Source organism: Heteronotia binoei, chromosome 12 (genome assembly GCF_032191835.1).
Source record: "Heteronotia binoei isolate CCM8104 ecotype False Entrance Well chromosome 12, APGP_CSIRO_Hbin_v1, whole genome shotgun sequence".
Taxonomy (NCBI): Eukaryota; Metazoa; Chordata; class Lepidosauria; order Squamata; family Gekkonidae; genus Heteronotia; species Heteronotia binoei.
Window position 1 is genome coordinate 30959509 of NC_083234.1, and position 16957 is coordinate 30976465.

General features: G+C 45.2%; 1 protein-coding gene across 4 annotated transcripts in view; it reads right to left on the minus strand.

The window, feature by feature from the left end:
- Positions 1–229: 229 nt before the first annotated feature.
- OGDH (oxoglutarate dehydrogenase) overlaps positions 230–16957 on the minus strand; it is a 77258-nt gene continuing 60530 nt past the window's right edge. For all 4 annotated transcript variants that reach the window (XM_060250520.1, XM_060250518.1, XM_060250521.1 and 1 more), the window contains 12 exons: positions 15933–16085; positions 14472–14574; positions 13626–13754; positions 12719–12869; positions 12066–12193; positions 11788–11966; positions 9735–9806; positions 8944–9066; positions 6690–6762; positions 4984–5147; positions 3856–4010; positions 230–2878 (listed from right to left, as the gene is read on the minus strand). In XM_060250520.1, the coding sequence (XP_060106503.1) occupies positions 2758–2878; positions 3856–4010; positions 4984–5147; positions 6690–6762; positions 8944–9066; positions 9735–9806; positions 11788–11966; positions 12066–12193; positions 12719–12869; positions 13626–13754; positions 14472–14574; positions 15933–16085 (1551 nt within the window). In that variant the 3' untranslated portion in view covers positions 230–2757. The remainder of the gene's footprint in view (positions 2879–3855; positions 4011–4983; positions 5148–6689; positions 6763–8943; positions 9067–9734; positions 9807–11787; positions 11967–12065; positions 12194–12718; positions 12870–13625; positions 13755–14471; positions 14575–15932; positions 16086–16957) is intronic.

Here is a 16957-nt window from a genome sequence, read left to right on the forward strand (position 1 = left end):
CCCTGGGTAGTGTGCTAGCTCAAACAGGCACTTTCCCTCTCCGAATGGCCCCTGGCTTTGGCAAAGGTTAGACACTGGGATTCTTCCTCTGCAGAGATGAAGAAAAAAAAAATCAGTGCCCACTCGGGAGTCACCAATAATGCCCCAGTTTACAACAGCCTACCCGTTCCAGTGGGCATCACTCTTCAAGCATGCTGTTCCCTCTACTGAAACAGCGCAGATTCACGTATTATAGAAAAATCTTTATTCACAAGATGGCACACACTTTTTGTATGGCTGGCAGCACACACAGAAGATAAGCCAGGGTGGACAAAAGGAACCAGTACTTCTCCCATCAGTAGCTGGAAGCTGGGCAGATACAGAGCTGGACCTTTTAGATTTTTTGGGATGAGACGCTGGGCTCCAATATGGGCAGGCAGCATGTACAGGCCTCATTCAGGAACTCAGGAGATGGACACAGAATAGATGCAGACTGATGGAGAAGGGGATCTCTGCATGTGCTGTCAAGGGAAGGTGGGCTCTAATGGGGGTGGGAAGCAATCTTACATCGCTGCTGCAGCCACCACATTGGGCCAACTGTTCAGTGCGAGGGAAAGAACCCAAGTGCACTCTCAGGTTGCTACCCAAAGATTACCAAGTAATTCCTGTGATTAGAAGCCATTGCCACCAACAGGAAAAAGAAGCCAGGTACTGGGCCTGTCCCTGGCATAAAAGCCAAAAAGTTTGGGGCTGTTGTTGCTTTTGAGCCTGTAGGTTTTGGAGGTAGTACGTGGGTCATCAGCACTGCTAAGGTCAGGAAACCTATTCTGGTGGGCATAAGAGCAATCATGCAGAAACACTACGCCTCATTAAGGTCAAAACCCTGAACACTTGGTGTTGAGATGCAATCCACTTGGAACCTTGGCCAGAAAAATGACCAGGAATTCTTTTGGTGCAGAACTAAGGCCACAAGCGAGAAAAAGGGCCCTCAGAAAGGACAAAGTTTGGAAACGTTATCCTTAAAACCACAGTAATGTACTATCTCTTTTGATAATCAGTGTCAAGCTACTTGAAACATATGCGTGAAGCTGTGCAAATTCAGGAGGAAGCCACTGTGAAGGAGGTATGAATGATTCCTGCAATCAAACCGGGTGCACAGTCCTACTTCTCCTTACTGTCTGAGCCCTTGGAGACAGAGGAAGCTGCCCTTCTACCTAGCAACAGAGGATGTATCTGGATAGGAAGCTATGCAGAGGATGTTCTTTGTAACTGCTGGCTCTGCCATGAGGTGAGGAAGTTGGACCTGGGGCAAACCTTTGTCTCTCTGGTGCCTCACCCAGGAGCTAGAATACTTAGTGCTCTTTCTTGCCTCATTCCATGTACATCTTGAACACAGAACCATTTGCTGTTAAAACTGTTAAAAGACCACCTGGAGAACAAGGAGGGAAGGTGCACCAGCTCCAGGGTAGCACAACGGGGAGAGGTGGGCCCTCATGAAGAAGCCGTTACAGAAATACCAGTATTGGGAGATCCGCTCCAGATCTCCGTGGAAGTTTCCCATGGACAGAAAAGTGGATCTTTGGCTTTTGAAAAACCTGATTCCATGCACACAAACATTCCTTCTTTCAAAGCATAACTGATCCAGTGAAATGTCAATAATCATTATGGAAGGAAAACAAAGAGTGAGACAAAGATGGGCAGCATCTGCCTGACATTCAGGAAAAATATGTGCAACCAGACTATGAGCTACAAAATAATTTTTGTAAAAAAGCTACCCTCCTTAAGTGATGCAACAAATGCAGTCCAATGAGACTGTTACTCCTGCTACGGAATTGCAATCAAGGACAGAGACAGATCTAAGTGTCTCCTTGCAGACTGTATTGATCGGCGGAAACCCTGTGAATGTTCATAATGTTCATAGCCCACGGCATTGGGGAACGGAACTAAGCAAACTCAAGGCCCTTTTTAGATATGGCTGTGAGGACTGTCGGCAGATTCCATGGCGAGCTGTGATGCTTGTCGGATCTACAAAGGGATGCAGAAAGCAGATCAGTGCCTGGTGAGGACAGTCCACCATTTTCATCTGAGGAAGTCAAGAATCCTTTGAAGAAGAATGGGCCTGGATTTGAGGTGCACATGTTCAGCTAATTTCTCTAAGGGCAACACAAACCCTCAGAAGGCCGGGGAGGTGGTTGAGGGTGTTATTTCAGGATCTTCAGTGGTGCTTAAAGAAAGGGAATTGTGTCCCTCAATTCAAGTCCTAGAAGTCTAGAAGTCTTTAACCAGACAACAGAAATGTGAAGGACATACCTCTTGCCCTTCAAAACTGGGCACATGTGTGTTTCAGATTTGAAAGCAGTGTCTGCTTCCAGCATATTTTCAGGCTGGGAATGACGCGTGCATTCCCTGGAACTGTCAGTCTCATTTGGAAGGCAAGTACCAGGCTTCCTGAGACTCTCCATTCTGAAGGAGTGGAGAGGGCTAATGCAGGCTGGGATGGAAGGATGGGGAGGGGTTTGGAAAGGATGTTGCAATTGTGTTGGAGTGACACTACATTGTTCCTAAGGTCTGAGCTTGTGAGTACATGGAAGGAAACGCCAGCATCCTGGAGAAGGGTGATTTAAGAGGCAGTTCCTCAGGAGCAAAACAAGAAGTTAATAACAGGGGCCTTAAGTTAGGATTACAAGGTCTATAGTTAAGGACACAGAAAGGAGGTGAGCAGACAAACACACACGCACACACACACGCAGTGTGCTGCAGAACCATTTCCAAGTGTATCTAAGACAAGCCCTTGAAGGAGTCAAGGTTGAAGGCAGTGTCCAATAAGCGCTGCAGTTCAGTCAGGTGGTTCTTTTTGTTGCCTGTGGCTGGTGCAGCAGCAGGTTCACGTCCAGCATACCTGAAAGCAGAGATGGAGGGGAAAAGAGATTCAGGCTTTGATTAAGGGTCAACCCAAGACCAACTGGTTCCTAAGGCAGGAGTTTCAGAGGACACCCGCTAAAAGAAAGAAGAATTTGGCCACTTGGAGGCTGGAATCTGCCACCCCACCCTGCTTCGTGATAAAGCCAGTTCCACTGCAGATTTGTGCTCTTTGGGACTAATCTCAGGCCAGATGTGCAGCAAGGCAAATATACGCAAGCCTGAAGAGGAGCAACACTCAAGTCCAGCAGCACCAGGATATAAACTTGCAAGAGTCAAAGCTTCTGTCCGGGGTTGGCGAAAGACACACCTTGCAGCTACCTTTGCTGTCTTTCAAAAGGTCATACCTCAGACAATCTTCTTGGTTTAAGGTGCCACTGGACTTGACTCTTGCTCTTCTTCTGCAGACCAACCTGGCTACCTGCCTGAAGATCACCCTAACTTTGGTGTCTCTCAATTTTTTTTTTACCATCCCTTATGCCAGGCGTGCTGGCCCTGCTACCCAAATAGGAATGCAAACTTGCTGTGATGCAACAAAAGCTGTCTGTTTTTGCAGTGCTTATCTGACAAACTCAGGCCTTGACTGACGACTGTCATGCTGAGTGTGAAAGCCAGTGCACCTCTCCCTATTATGACGAATCATGCCTATAACCCTCCCTTTCACCAAGGAGCTCAGAGTGCAGCTTGTGGAATTTCCCCACCAGCACCCTGTGAGGCAAACAGGGCTGCAGAGGGCCTGGTCCACGATCACTGAGTGATCTTTGTGGCTGAGCAGTTTCCCTAGTCTTACATCCCCGTGAAAACAGGGAGATCTTCTCGGCACAATGCTGGTGAGCCATCACTGAGCGGCAGCTGAGCACTGAGCAAAGGTATGCAGGCCCACAATCCATGCCTTCCCAGAGCGAGGCATGCAAAACAAGGCCTTCGCCCACTGCCCGCCGAGAGGGAGAAGCTTACCACACGGGCTTTGCACGGTCGATGGTTGTGCGGAGTCTGGGCTTCACGTAGTCATAATATCCTTGGTTTTTGTGCTCCTCCTGACACCAGACCAGGTCAGCATTTGGGTATTTATGGAATTCTTTTAGTAGGAGGTCAAAAGGGAATGGAGACAGCTACAAGCAATGGAGAAGACCCTTGGTTAGATAACTATCAGCCCTGGGAACAGCAGATGCCAGACAGACAAACTGCATTGGGCAAGAATACTAACTTTGGTCCTTAAATTCCATGTAGTGGGAAACAGGGAAGCGGTTTTTTATCCAAGTGAAGACCTTACATCCTAGAAGAAATATGTTGTTCCCAGAATTATGATGCCATTTGGAGACTAAGATTATCTAACTGCAAAACTGTAAGGAGGGGCGGGGTTGTAGTTCAGGGGTTGAGCATGCGATTTGCATGCAAGCAATCCCTGCTTCAAGCCCCAGGTATCAAGGTGGCCAAAGGACAGCTTCAGACCAACACAGCTACCCACCTGGACCTATCTTGAGTAGCAAGTATTAAGTCTGCCTGGAGAGCTGCTGCCAGAGCAGACAATGCTGAACCAGATGGACAAACAGTCTAAGTCTGTTTATGTATCCAAGCCCCAAAGAGGGTTTCAGTTTGCACAGCAGGAATCCCATTCCTCTGTAAGTAAAGGTGAATTGCAAGCCTTTGACATTTCTGCTTCATGTATGAACAAAGATGCTGGCAAACCTGCAAAGCTAAATGGAAATTGTTCATAGCTGCATAAACCTCTGCTGACTTTAAGTCCCCAGTATTCTTTGAAGTACTGCTCAGCACAATCAGGGCACTGATTGTTAACAGAACTGCAGAATGTAGAAAGGATTCCACTTCAGTCTGTGCAGTTCAGCCAAAGTGCTAACATATCCCCTGAGATGCCTTCACTGTCAGCCCAGGCAAGCAATGGGAAGGTTAGTCTTGGTTTGTAGAGCTGTAATGAATCTGGAGTACCCATTTGAAATCTGGTGGAGTATTCCTTCTGAAAATCTCTTCCATTTTCAAACCTTGGATCAGAAATACTGAGGCTCTGGAGTCAGATTATATACACACACATATGGCAAGAGTGCTGGGTCACAGAAATAATTCTACCTGCTCCACCCTTGTAATAGCCACATCGGTTTCCATCTGCTGGGACTTGCGCTCTCGAGTAAGTTCATAATAGACTTTGCCAGTGCAGAAAAGAACTCGCTTGACTCCCTCTGGATTCTGGGCTGCAGGGCCACTCTCTGGGATGATGCGCTGGAAATGTGTGCCTGGAGAGGAACACAGATTATGGTTAATGCAGAGGCTGCTTTCTCAAAAGGACAGCAGATTTGGCTCATGCACTTCCTCAAGGCCGTAACAGTTGCACAAATGACATGGCTGAATTTAAAACACCCCCCCCCCCCCAAACACCAATACTGCTGCAAAGCTAAGCAGCCTTTCCAATAAAACTTGAGAGAACAGCAGACAAGTAGCAGATCCCTGGCTTGTGTTCTTCAGAGAACGTTTCTGGTAAGAAACAAAGGGCTGCAAGAATGAACTTCCCTGAAGCATTCTGCTCTGCTGGAGGAGGAACTAAGCAGAGGGACTGATCCTCTACATCTTCCTTCCTTCCTTTCTTCGAGGAGACACTCACATGTCTGAGCTATGCAAGCACTACAATTGCTTCTTGTGCATGTCACCCTTAGCAGGGCAAGCTGAGCATCCTACTACTGAGACCAATGTCCAGTGCAAAGGAATATGGCATCAGATGCTTAGGGCTTTTTAGCAGAAAAAGCTCAGCAGGAACTCATTTGCATATTAGATCACACTCTCTAACACCAAGTCAGCCGGAACTGCATTCCTGTGTGCTCCTGCTCACAAAAAAGCCCTGCATGTAGTGCTCCCTAAAATACAAAGGCCACTGGGCTGTTTAGCATAGAAAAAAGATGAGTAATGGAAGACATAACAGAATTCTGTAAAATTATGCATGGTGTGGAGAGAGTGGACAAGGAGAAATCTTTCTCCCTCTCTTATAATTAAGTCATCCGCTGAACCTGAAAGGTGGTGGGAGGTTCAGGACAAACAACAGGAAATACTTCTTCACACTGCACATAGTTAAATAGTGGAACTCCCTGGAATGTGGTAATGGCCGCCAACTTGCAAGGCTTTAAAAGGGGAGTAGACAAATTCATGGAGGACAGGGCTACCAATGGCTACTAGCCAGGATGGATATCAGCTCCCTCCAGTACCAAAGGCCATATGCCTCTTTGTAAGCAGTTGCCGGGGAGCAGATGGGGGGATGCTGCTTCAGTCATTCTGCTCGTGGGCTCCCTAGAGGCAGCTGATCGGCCACTGAGTGAGCAGAATGGACTAGATGGGCCTTTCATCTGATCCAGCAGGGCTCTTCTCATGCTCTCATTTACTGTCACTTCACTTTTCATCCTTCTATATTCTTCCAGCAGGGTGAGACAGAAAGCAGGGCGAAGCCTTTCACACTGCATTACAAAGAAGATCCTATGATAGTCTTATGAGGCAACAGTTTTTGGAATATGTGCCCTGCTGTTTCTAGCTACCACATAAGTAGTACAGAGGATTGGAAATTGGAGGGAGGGGAGACCTGTTAAAATTTAGCAGTCAGTCAGCAAACCTGCTATCTTATGACATCAGAAACAAACAAACAAACAAAAAAACCCCATTCCCAACTGGGTGAAGTTTGTCCAAAGGGCACAGCTGCCTCCACACTGAAGGATGCCATTTACAACCCTGACGATCAAGTTTTGTACCATCCTCTTGGCAGCTGAGTATGAACTTCCTCCCCAAACTTTCCATACCTGGCAGCATCTCATCAAAGCTGGACCGAGCTTCAGGGTGACGCAACAGTGACTTTGGAGTGAAGACAATCAGCTAAATATAAAAAAGAAGTAAAAATAAATACAGCCAGTGTTACATACCATGAGGGATGGAAAAAGTTTTTGCGTAAGTGCTGAGTCACTTGTACTCATGACTCAACAAAGCCCAATCAAAGTCACAACAAGGGCTTCGTTTTAAGCAGGCAGAATCTGACCCAAGATTTGGGTGAGTGGGGGTGGGGGAAATCAGCTTATGATTCCAAATACAGGTAAGTTCAATTCACAATTATTTTACTTGAATTAACCGCATTATTCATATTGAATGTCCTATGAACCCGTCCATCAGTTGCTCTTTTTAAGATGCCCCTGCCTTTGGAGGTGGCTTCTAAAGACCAGGCCTTCTTTCTGGAGGTGCCCCAGTTATAGAACTCCGACAGAACAGCCTGAGTCATTATTGTCTTTCAGCCACCCAGTGGAGTCAGGATAAATATCTTTTAAATGACAAAACCACAGCATACAAAGGGCTAAAAGGAAAAAAAAGGAGAAATATACAGGCTAACCCAATTGCAGAAGAAGAAAAAGACCATAGATTTATACCCCGCTCTTCTCTCTGAATCAGTCTGAGTGGCTTACAAATCTTCTCCCCCCACAACAGACAACTTGTGAAGTGGGTGGGGCTGAGAGAGCTCTCACAGACGCTTCCCTTTCAAGGACAACTGTGCAAGAGCTATGGCTGACCCAAGGCCATTCCAGCAACTGCAAATGGAAGAGTGGGGAATCAAACCCAGTTTTCCCAGATAAGAGTCTGCACACTTAACCACTACACCAAACTGGCTCTCCAAATCCAATTGAAATGTTCCCTTCAGATGGTAAATTTGGGGGGGAGGGCTGCCAGTGAAACAGCACATGATTCCAGAGGTGCACCTTAGGGTCCTTTATGACACTGCAGATGATGTTAGGGTGAAAATCTTGGGGGCTGTGCATGGCTGTGCCAAATCTGAGGTTTTGATCCTTTGCAGTGTTGCTCGTAATGAAGGGCTGCTAAGTAGGACAGCCAATGTTTTTGGGGCAGGCTTGCCCACAGAAGGCTCTATGTGAGGAACTCTTGTGCAGAAGAGAGCAGAGCTAGCATATAAGTCAAGGGGAGGCTTTAGTACTGGTAGTCAGGAAATCCTCAATCTGACCTGGCAGCTGGACTTGGCACAGCCTGGCCTCTCTCCAAGAAGTACATGGTTCAGCTGCTGACTTGGCCTTTCCGAAGGAACTGAACACGTAGGAGCCGCGCTAATATTTACCAAAGGAAGCAGCTCAAGGTGTGCAGCTTGGAGAGGAAGTCATGATTCCATCCACAGGTGTTTAACAATCGGAAATGGAATCTCTACTGGACGGCATGCTCTGCAGGACCAAGTAAGAGCTCTTTGCCGAATGATCAGTATTTTTTCAGTGTTGCGAAGCCAACTAAAACTTTGCTCCTACTTTCACTGCCACAGGTGGCAGCGGCTACAAGCATTGGATAAGCATGTGGAGCAGAGGTCCTTCAGTGGCTATTAGCCACAGCATATTGTTGGAACTCTTTGTATGGGGCAATGATGCTCTGTATTCTTGGTGCTTGGGGGGGCACAATGGGAGGGCTTCTAGTCCTGGCCCCACTGATGGACCTCCTGATGGCGCTTGGTTTTTTTGGCCACTGTGTGACACAGAGTGTTGGACTGGATGTGCCATTGCCCTGATCCAACATGGCTTCTCTTATGTTCTCCTGTCTCCAAGTTGTGTTCTACAATTGTTTTCTACATTTTTTAAAAAAATATTCTTGATTTAAAAATATATAAATTACGTACAAAAATGTACAGTCATCTTATTTCAATAGGGATGGAGAGAGAAAAAAACCTCAAGTATAAAGAGTACTGGCTACATTAAGCACAAAGTAAAATTTTCTTGCTGAACATTATGTAATCTGTACGTTTGATTCCAGTCACTGATAAATGGGTACCATTGTTCTGTGAATTTTTCCCCCCATACTGCAGTTTTGTGTTTGTGTGGTGCATGGACAAAATGGAACGTCAGGGGGAAAAAGAGGCCCTGCATGTGCAGAGTCATTTCCTCCTCTGGTGTGTTGTCCTCAGCCTGGTTTTAGTTCTTAATTACAGCTATGAGGCTGCAGTGGCAGGGGGGAGGGGGAGGGGTAAGGACACGCCTGCTCTGTGCCGAGGAAGAGGAAGTCGTTCTTCATACTGACCGGCTTCCGGAAGGGGAGAAGTAACTGCCTCCGCACAACGTGGAAAAAATTTGCTGGAGTTGAGCAGTTCACAACAATCCAGTTACAGTCATACAGCTGGCGCACATCGAAGTCGTCTAATTTCTGCAGAAGGGGAGGCAGGCAGTTTTGAAACAGTTGAAAAAGAGGCGTGCAAATGCACAGTACCAAAATATCAAAGCATAAAATCAGTGGCACAGTACAGCATTGTGCCACACCCTTCCTTGACTGCTGCTAGAGAGTCAAATCATAGCCCAACTACTGTCTTCCCTCACTAAGAATCTCTCTGAGAGTTCTGGGTATGGCTTCTCTTGTGCTTGGCAACCACTCCACATGCTATTGTCTCATTTGATGAGAATGTTTCAGAAACCACTTCTCAGAAACAAGCCAAGGGCCTGCAAAGAACTGGAGGGAGACCAATTTGGGAATCCCCCTTCATCTTCCACTCAAGGATTCTATCAAGGGCTTGAACAAACCAATTCCAACCAACCCACCCTTAATTTTTCCAGTAACTTACTACCAATTTCCAGTAACCTACCACTCAATATCCTGTCCTTGTGGAACAGGCTTTCTCCCCCTTTGTTGTTTTTGTGTCAGTTAGCTTTACAGAGTCATTTTTTTTCTGTATTCCTGGGGAACCCAAGTATGTACAAATCCCCTTCTTGTTTGTTGGTCTTCTACCTTTCATCACAGCCAGACATTTTTAATGTTTAGAGGAATGACAGGATACTGAAAAGAGGCAGAGAGCCCTTCTTCACAGCCACACAACTCACCGGGAAGACATCTGGATCATCATTACACATTTGCAGGAATCGCTCTGGTCGGGCAGATGAATGTTCGGGGCCCTGCGAACAAATAAGACCGTTCAGGGATCTGAATTAGTTTTGTTCCCTTAACTAAACAGTACAGTATACTAACAGGCATTTAGGAGCCAGCATTTTTAGGAACAAAAATTTGGCACTTGGCTCCCTTATACTAGGATATAATAGCACTTGTACATTAAATACAAAAACCTAAATTTAAAACATGCAACTCAGAACTTGCCAATGGAGTCCTGAACACCAAAGTTTTTTGTTCCTCCTCATTTTCTGATTGGCTACACTCAACCTGCAATGGAAGTAGGTGTGCTCCCCACCCCCACAGAAACTTGAGCTGGTGTGACATAGTGGCTACAGCATCTGGTCAATCCAGGTTCAAATCACCTCTCTGCCATGGAAGTTTGCTGGGTGACCTTGGGCCAGTCACATACACTCAGCCTAACCTAACTCACAGGACAGTTGTGAAGATAAAACGGAGGAGAGGAAAACAATGTAAGCTGCTTTTGGACCCCATTGGGAAGAGAGGTGGAGTATAAATGAAATAAAGACTATCCAGATGAACCATAGAATCACAGAGCTGGAAGGAGCCACACAGGCTATCCAGTCCAAACCCCACCCCCACACAACATAGAAGAAGATGAAGAAGGAAATATTGGATTTATATCCCACCCTCTACTCCAAATCTCGAAAGTGGCTCACAATCTCCTTTCTCTTCCTCCCCCACAACAGACACCCTGTGAGGTGGGTGCGGCTGAGAGGACTCTCACAGCAGTTGCCCTTTCAAGGACAACCTTTGCCAGAGCTATGGCTGACCCAAGGCCTTGCCAGCAGGTGCAAGAGGAGGCGTGGGGAATCAAACCCAGTTCTCCCAGAAAAGGGTCCGCACACTTAACCACTACACCAAACTGGCTCTCAGGACCAGCCCAGAGCATCCCCGACAAGTGCTTGTCCAGCTGCTACCTGAAGACTGCCAGTGAAGGGGAGCCCATCACCTCCCCAGGCAGCCAACTCCACCGCTGAACAACTCCCACTGCAAAAAAACCCTTTCCAATATCCAGCCGGCACCCTGCTGCCCCCAATTCAAACCCATTTTCTACATAAGTAGTAAGAAACTACTTATTTACAGCTGCCCCCACCAGGACAATGATGTGCCTTGGATGCCATAAAACAAGCATGGACGGTGGGTAAAATCTGTTTTAGGGCCCTGAGGTATCCCAGTTGAAGTCTAAACACTTTCAGGCAGAACTGCACAGTCATATAAATTTGCTTATTTAGTGAGAGCTGTGATTCCTAAGAATCTGGATTCTATGCTAAATTCACCATTTTGCACTTCTTCCATAATCCTGCACCACTTCAACAGGCATGCAGCCCTCCAGAGAGTAAATCTGGTACTAGTTGGCAGTGCCAGGTTTTCATTGTTATGGAGCAGTATCAGGCCTTGATTGGCGGAAAGCTGAGAAACAAATCAGCATCCCCACAAGAAGCGGACTGGCAAAAGCTCTTCATTTTTCCGGAATATGCATGTGAAATAAATTTATTCTCAACATTAAGTACACGCAGCTCTGATTATGAAGATCAAGGGTTCAAGGACGCACAACAAAATCTATTTCTCCACTTGGATCACTGACATAGAATATCCCTTGAGAATACAGGGGCTGGTCATCCGTGAATGACAAAGGCTCCAGTACTTCCATTCAGCAATTTCAACATAAAGCCCTTTCTGAATAAACATTCTGAATAAAACTTTGTTGGTCTTAGAGGTGAAACTTGACTCCTACTTTGTTCTACTGCTTCAGACCAACACGGCTGCCCACTTGGATAAAGACCAGATGTTACCTTAAAGCACGATTTTAGCAAAGTTTGTGGCTGCCCACGTCTCATCTCTCAGATGGCCTTTTAAAATTTCGAAGTTAGAAGCAGGTTTTATTTGTTCTGTTCCTTAGGCTCTGCACCCCCATACCACCACCCAGCAAGGCTCAACAGAAGAGAAAAACAATGGTGCCCTTACCATGCCTTCCATGCCGTGAGGAAGCAGCAGTACAATGCCATTTTGTCTCACCCACTTGGCCTGTCCGGAGCAGATGAACTGGTCAATAATGCACTGCGCTGTATTGTGGAAGTCGCCAAACTGGGCTTCCCACAGAACTAAAGCGTTAGGGCTGGCCATAGCAAAGCCCAGCTCAAATCCTGCAAAGACAACAAATTAGAACATGCACTCTTCTGGAATGGTATCAGAGACATCACAGCAACCGCCTTAATATTTGCAGGGAACAGTAACATACTCACCAAGGACTCCATACTCGGAGAGCGAGCTGTTGCACACTGTGTACGGTGCCTGGTTAGGCCACAGGTGGTTCATGGGGATACAAGTCCGCTTGTCTACATTCTGATCATGCAAGACGTGGTGCCGATGACTGGAAGAATAGTGACAGCAGTAAATGTTACCCAAGGGCTATGCAATGGAATTGGTCACAACAACCTTCCAGATAAGTCTTCAAAAGTTCCTAATCTTTTTTTTTTTAAACCTTTGCTAGACCTGTCTATCCACAAATACTTGCATAAGCTAGTTACAAGATAAAAACAATCAATTCGCTTTCTTCTTGCAACAGCTTGGTTACATGCAGACAACTGTCTCTCATCACAGGTGATCAAATAAGTGGCTGTTACAAACCTAGGGTTGAACATCCTGTGCTGAGTTAGGTGTGCCTAAGATCAGTGAGATCAAAGGGCTTCCATGCCCCTAATCCTACACAAGAACGCAACTTTAATACATTTACACTACTCTGATCACAATGTTTTTGTCAGTAGCTTTAGAATGTCATCTCCTTAAGTACTAGCGGCAGACCAAGATGCATTGGTACTTTGAAATGTCATGTAAACTTGTACATTTTTGGCACGTGTAGAAACGCTAGCTGCATACAAGAAAGTGAACAACATACCTGAATGTTCCTCTCTCAACATCCTGCCCACTCAGTCGGATGTGGATTCCCTCCTTAAGGAGAGAGCCAAATGACATGTATTCAGCTAGGGCCCAATCTACTGTCCGGTTAGTAACCATCTCTCCACGAGTTTTCAGAATCCGACTTAAACCTGCAGAGATAAACAAAGCTTATAGCTTGATTCAAAAAAGCTGCAGTGTAGCATGATGCCAGAAGACTCAGGACAGCATCACTCTCAAACTCATGACCCTAGAGACCTTTTAAAAATTTCACTCCAGAGAACACATGGGATGGTGAAGAGGAAGGATATGACTGAGCTCACGGTGCCAAAATGCGAAACAGTCACGGAGGCAAACCAAAACTGAAGAGCTCAAAGATTCCTTTACACTTTTTTTTAAAAAATGGTCTGGGATCTATTCTTTGTGGAATTTCTACATGTTTAAGAAAACCTAAATGACAGAGGGAATAACTGATGAGCCAAACAGGTGTGAAACCTGAATCGAGAAAGAACTTCAACAAACTGCACAAAGGATATTATGAACTTGGGGCTCTCAGAAATTAATAATAATTTCAGTAGTTAGGCAACTGTGGGTCATGTTTTGAATTAAGGAAAACACACTATGAAAAACACCATGATCTCTTCTCTGCCTCACAGTACAAAAGTGGTCTTTCCCATGCAAGCTGATCAGCTTGCTGGCTCATCTAACAGCAACTTCATAAGTAAGTTTTCTCCACAATTCATCTTGAAGCCTACACATTCTCAATTCCTGCTAGATTCCGTGGTCTCAAAGTTTATTACTCCAACAAGTCCACTGTTGCCTTTTCTAGTGCAAGCCTGCTTCTGTATTAAAAATGAACCCCCCCCCCCCAAAGGACAAAATCCAGTTGCTGAGCTAGAAAATCATACCGCCATGAATGGTAAAGTTCTCAACAGGTACTGAGCTTGCCACTTTTCCTATATGGACCAAATCTTCTTCATTCACACCAGTGGAAGGGCAAGTCATGCTCCTGGGCTGGCCATCCAGAGTGAAGAAACCTGGGGGAATAAAGGAGAGCGCGCATTAAGGAAGCCTGATGTTTACAGGCCCACTGATGTTAGCTCTAGCTAATGGAATAAGTAGTAACACAAACGCATCACCATCTTCATTGCAAGTAGAAAACCTGGCAGAAACAACACTAAGCAAAGCTACTGAAAACAACATGCCCTGCCAGAGCATCTGCAGCAGGCCTCATTCGTCAAGGGCCTTTCTCTTAATTAAAGAGGCATTTTATTTACCAAGCGGGTGACATGCATTGGCTCTTTTACTAACAGCTGTAATCTACTGGCAATGGAAATTCTTTTAAGCTGGGAAGCTGCCAGTCCACATGAATACTGCACCTAAAACTGCCTTATCCTGAGCCAGACCTTTGGTCAGGGCCAGCCCCTAGACTGGCACCCTAGGCCTGGCTAACTTCTGGCAAACCCCACCCCCCGCACTGATAACACATGGGAAGTGTCCAATTTGGCACCCCCAGAGGGCCAGCACCCTAGGCAATTGCCTAGTTTGCCTAGTGGCAGGGCCGGCCCTGCCTTTGCTCTATCAAGCTCAGCACTGATTAGTCCGGCTGGCAGTGCCTCTCCAAGGTCTTCAGGTCAAGGTTTTTCCTTTCACCTGCCTGATCGTTTTAACTAGAAGTGCTAGGGACTGAGTCTGGGACCTTCCAGAGGCCAAGAAGGTGCTCCCCATTGAGCCATGGCTCCACTCCAACTCACCAGGCCAGGGAGAATCGAGCCAGTGCTTGATATGAAGGATTTTTTCGTCCTTGGATCGGGCATGGGCCTCTTCGCAGATCTTATCATACTTGGAAATTTCCTCCTGAAGGGCAGAGTACCAGGACAAGTCAAGTGTGATAATTGGTGAGCCTAAGCACAAGGTGAACCTGAACACCAGCTCATGATAGGTAAACAGAGTCCTAGGGAACATCCTGTCTCCATTCCCTCCAGGTATTTTTATATAACACTCACAATTTATCAGCCGAAACAATGCTCTTATTATTGTACTGAACTGAGGGCTGCTGCTAATTAACAAAGACTGTGCTCAAAAAAGCCATTTTCCAAACAAAGAACTTTCTGAAAAGGAATCACCACTGAAGCCTTCTTAAAGGCTGTAGAGAAGTTCCAAGGAAGATACTGGAAAAGGTGCTTTTCACATTGCAAATGAAGGCAACTGCTTTCCAGGAACATTATTACAACTTTTCTTAATACGCTTTTTTTTAAACTTAGTAGATTTATTGATAAATAATTACAGAATTAACACATCTAATTTACAGATGAAACAATTGATGACCAAAAAGCTGACAATTAATGGAACGTCAATACTGATAACATAGTATGATCTAGATGCAAATCATGGCCAGACACAAACTCTTTACCCAACATGTAATTCAAGAAGGGCAACCATTTGTCCAGTAATGAATACCTTCTGGATTTTTCCACAGTATCATTAATATCTGCCAGCTTATCTAAAACAAAATATTCCCAAAGCTTAGAATGCCAAGTTGGCAAAAGTGGTGGCTCAGCGTAATATGTTTCACGCTACACTGTTCTCCATCAATTAGAAAACACCAGAACTGTCCTTCTCTTAGTAAAAGACAGTCTGAAACAGCAGGAGCTGTTGTATGTGAGACTTCACAGTATGAAACTGAATTTCTGGGCTGCATGGTCGTGGTCTTGGTATAGTAGTAACTGACGTTTCACCAGCAGCTATGACCAGCATCTTCACAGGTCTCTCTTTGACACAGAACTCTATCTTTCTGTGTTATACCAGTGAGGATGATGGTCACAGCTGCTGGTGAAATGTCAGGTACTACTATGCCAAGACCACGGCCATACAGCCTGGAAAATCTATAACAACTGATGAACTCCAGCCGTGAAAGCCTTTGAATTGAATTAAGTTTTAATTGCCAAAGCTCTATTTATCCCTGATCTTGTATCAGGTAATCTTTTGAATGCTACACATGCCCCCTCGTGTGCAGTGACAGATGATCTTGCCACACACCAGAACCAGAAGACATCTTCATCTTTATGCAGCTGAATGTAAGTTTCAGCTTGCACAGTTTCTGGCCTAAGTTCCCACATTTAATCATTTCCCAGAAAAGAGGTTTATAAAGGCATTTCTATAGGTTGTAACAGGTCACTAGCTACAGATTGACTGTCAACCAGAAATTACAGTACCTCATACTCAGGCTGATTTACCACCCCTTGAGAGATCAGTGTCTCAGCATATTTCTGCAGCACAGGCTTCTGCTTTCGGATCTGCTTGTACATTAACGGCTGAGTGAACATTGGCTCATCCATTTCGTTGTGTCCATTTCGTCTGTAGCACACCTAACACATTTGAAGGGGGAAAACGCACTTAAGTTAACCTACATATTCCATCTTTTACAGCAAAATGCTAAGGGAGGGGGAAAACCCCTTCTCTAAGTGGCTCTTATTAAATATTGAAAGATGCTTCTTGTAGTAGTAGTTCATTGCAAATGGCCAGAGGCTGTTAAAATTTTAAACTTATATTTCACATGAAATGCAAATGTTAACAGAAAACAGTGATAATAATAACAATGATAAAAACTAGTTAAAAAGAACTAAGTTCGCAGTTTGCAAACCTTATAAGAGCAGCAAAAGAAACAATAACTTGAACATCAAGCATAACTTCAGCATGAATTTCCTTGGCAGCCTGGGCATGCAAAGATGCCATGTGTGAGTTATGTGGTGGTCAACATCAGATCAGTTATTTTCTCCAGAATGGAACATGGATTTAGATGAGCCAAGATTATTGTGAGAAATTTGGATCTAGGTTCCTGATAAGAGGGGACAAAACAAAATATAATGGTGATGGGTCTTCCAAGATGCTTGCTATTAAGGAGATGCTCAAGAAATTCAGAGGAACTAATTAGGACCTCATAGCAGCATAAGCTAGAAGCAAGATTCACTGGAACCTAGTGACTTCCTTGTGTCCTTGGATAAAGCAGGAAATGTTAATGAAGAAACAATAGGTGCTTTCACACATGCTGAATAATGCAACTTCAATCTACTTCAGCGACTGTTTGCAAGTGTATTTTGCCATTTCACACAGCTGCAAAGTGCACTGAAAATGTGTTATTTAGTGTGTGTGAAAGGAGCCAATGTCTTGTAGACTGAGAGGTTTAGCACAGGGCTTACTATAAACTGCACCCTCTGACGCATTTTCTCTGAGTTGCAGT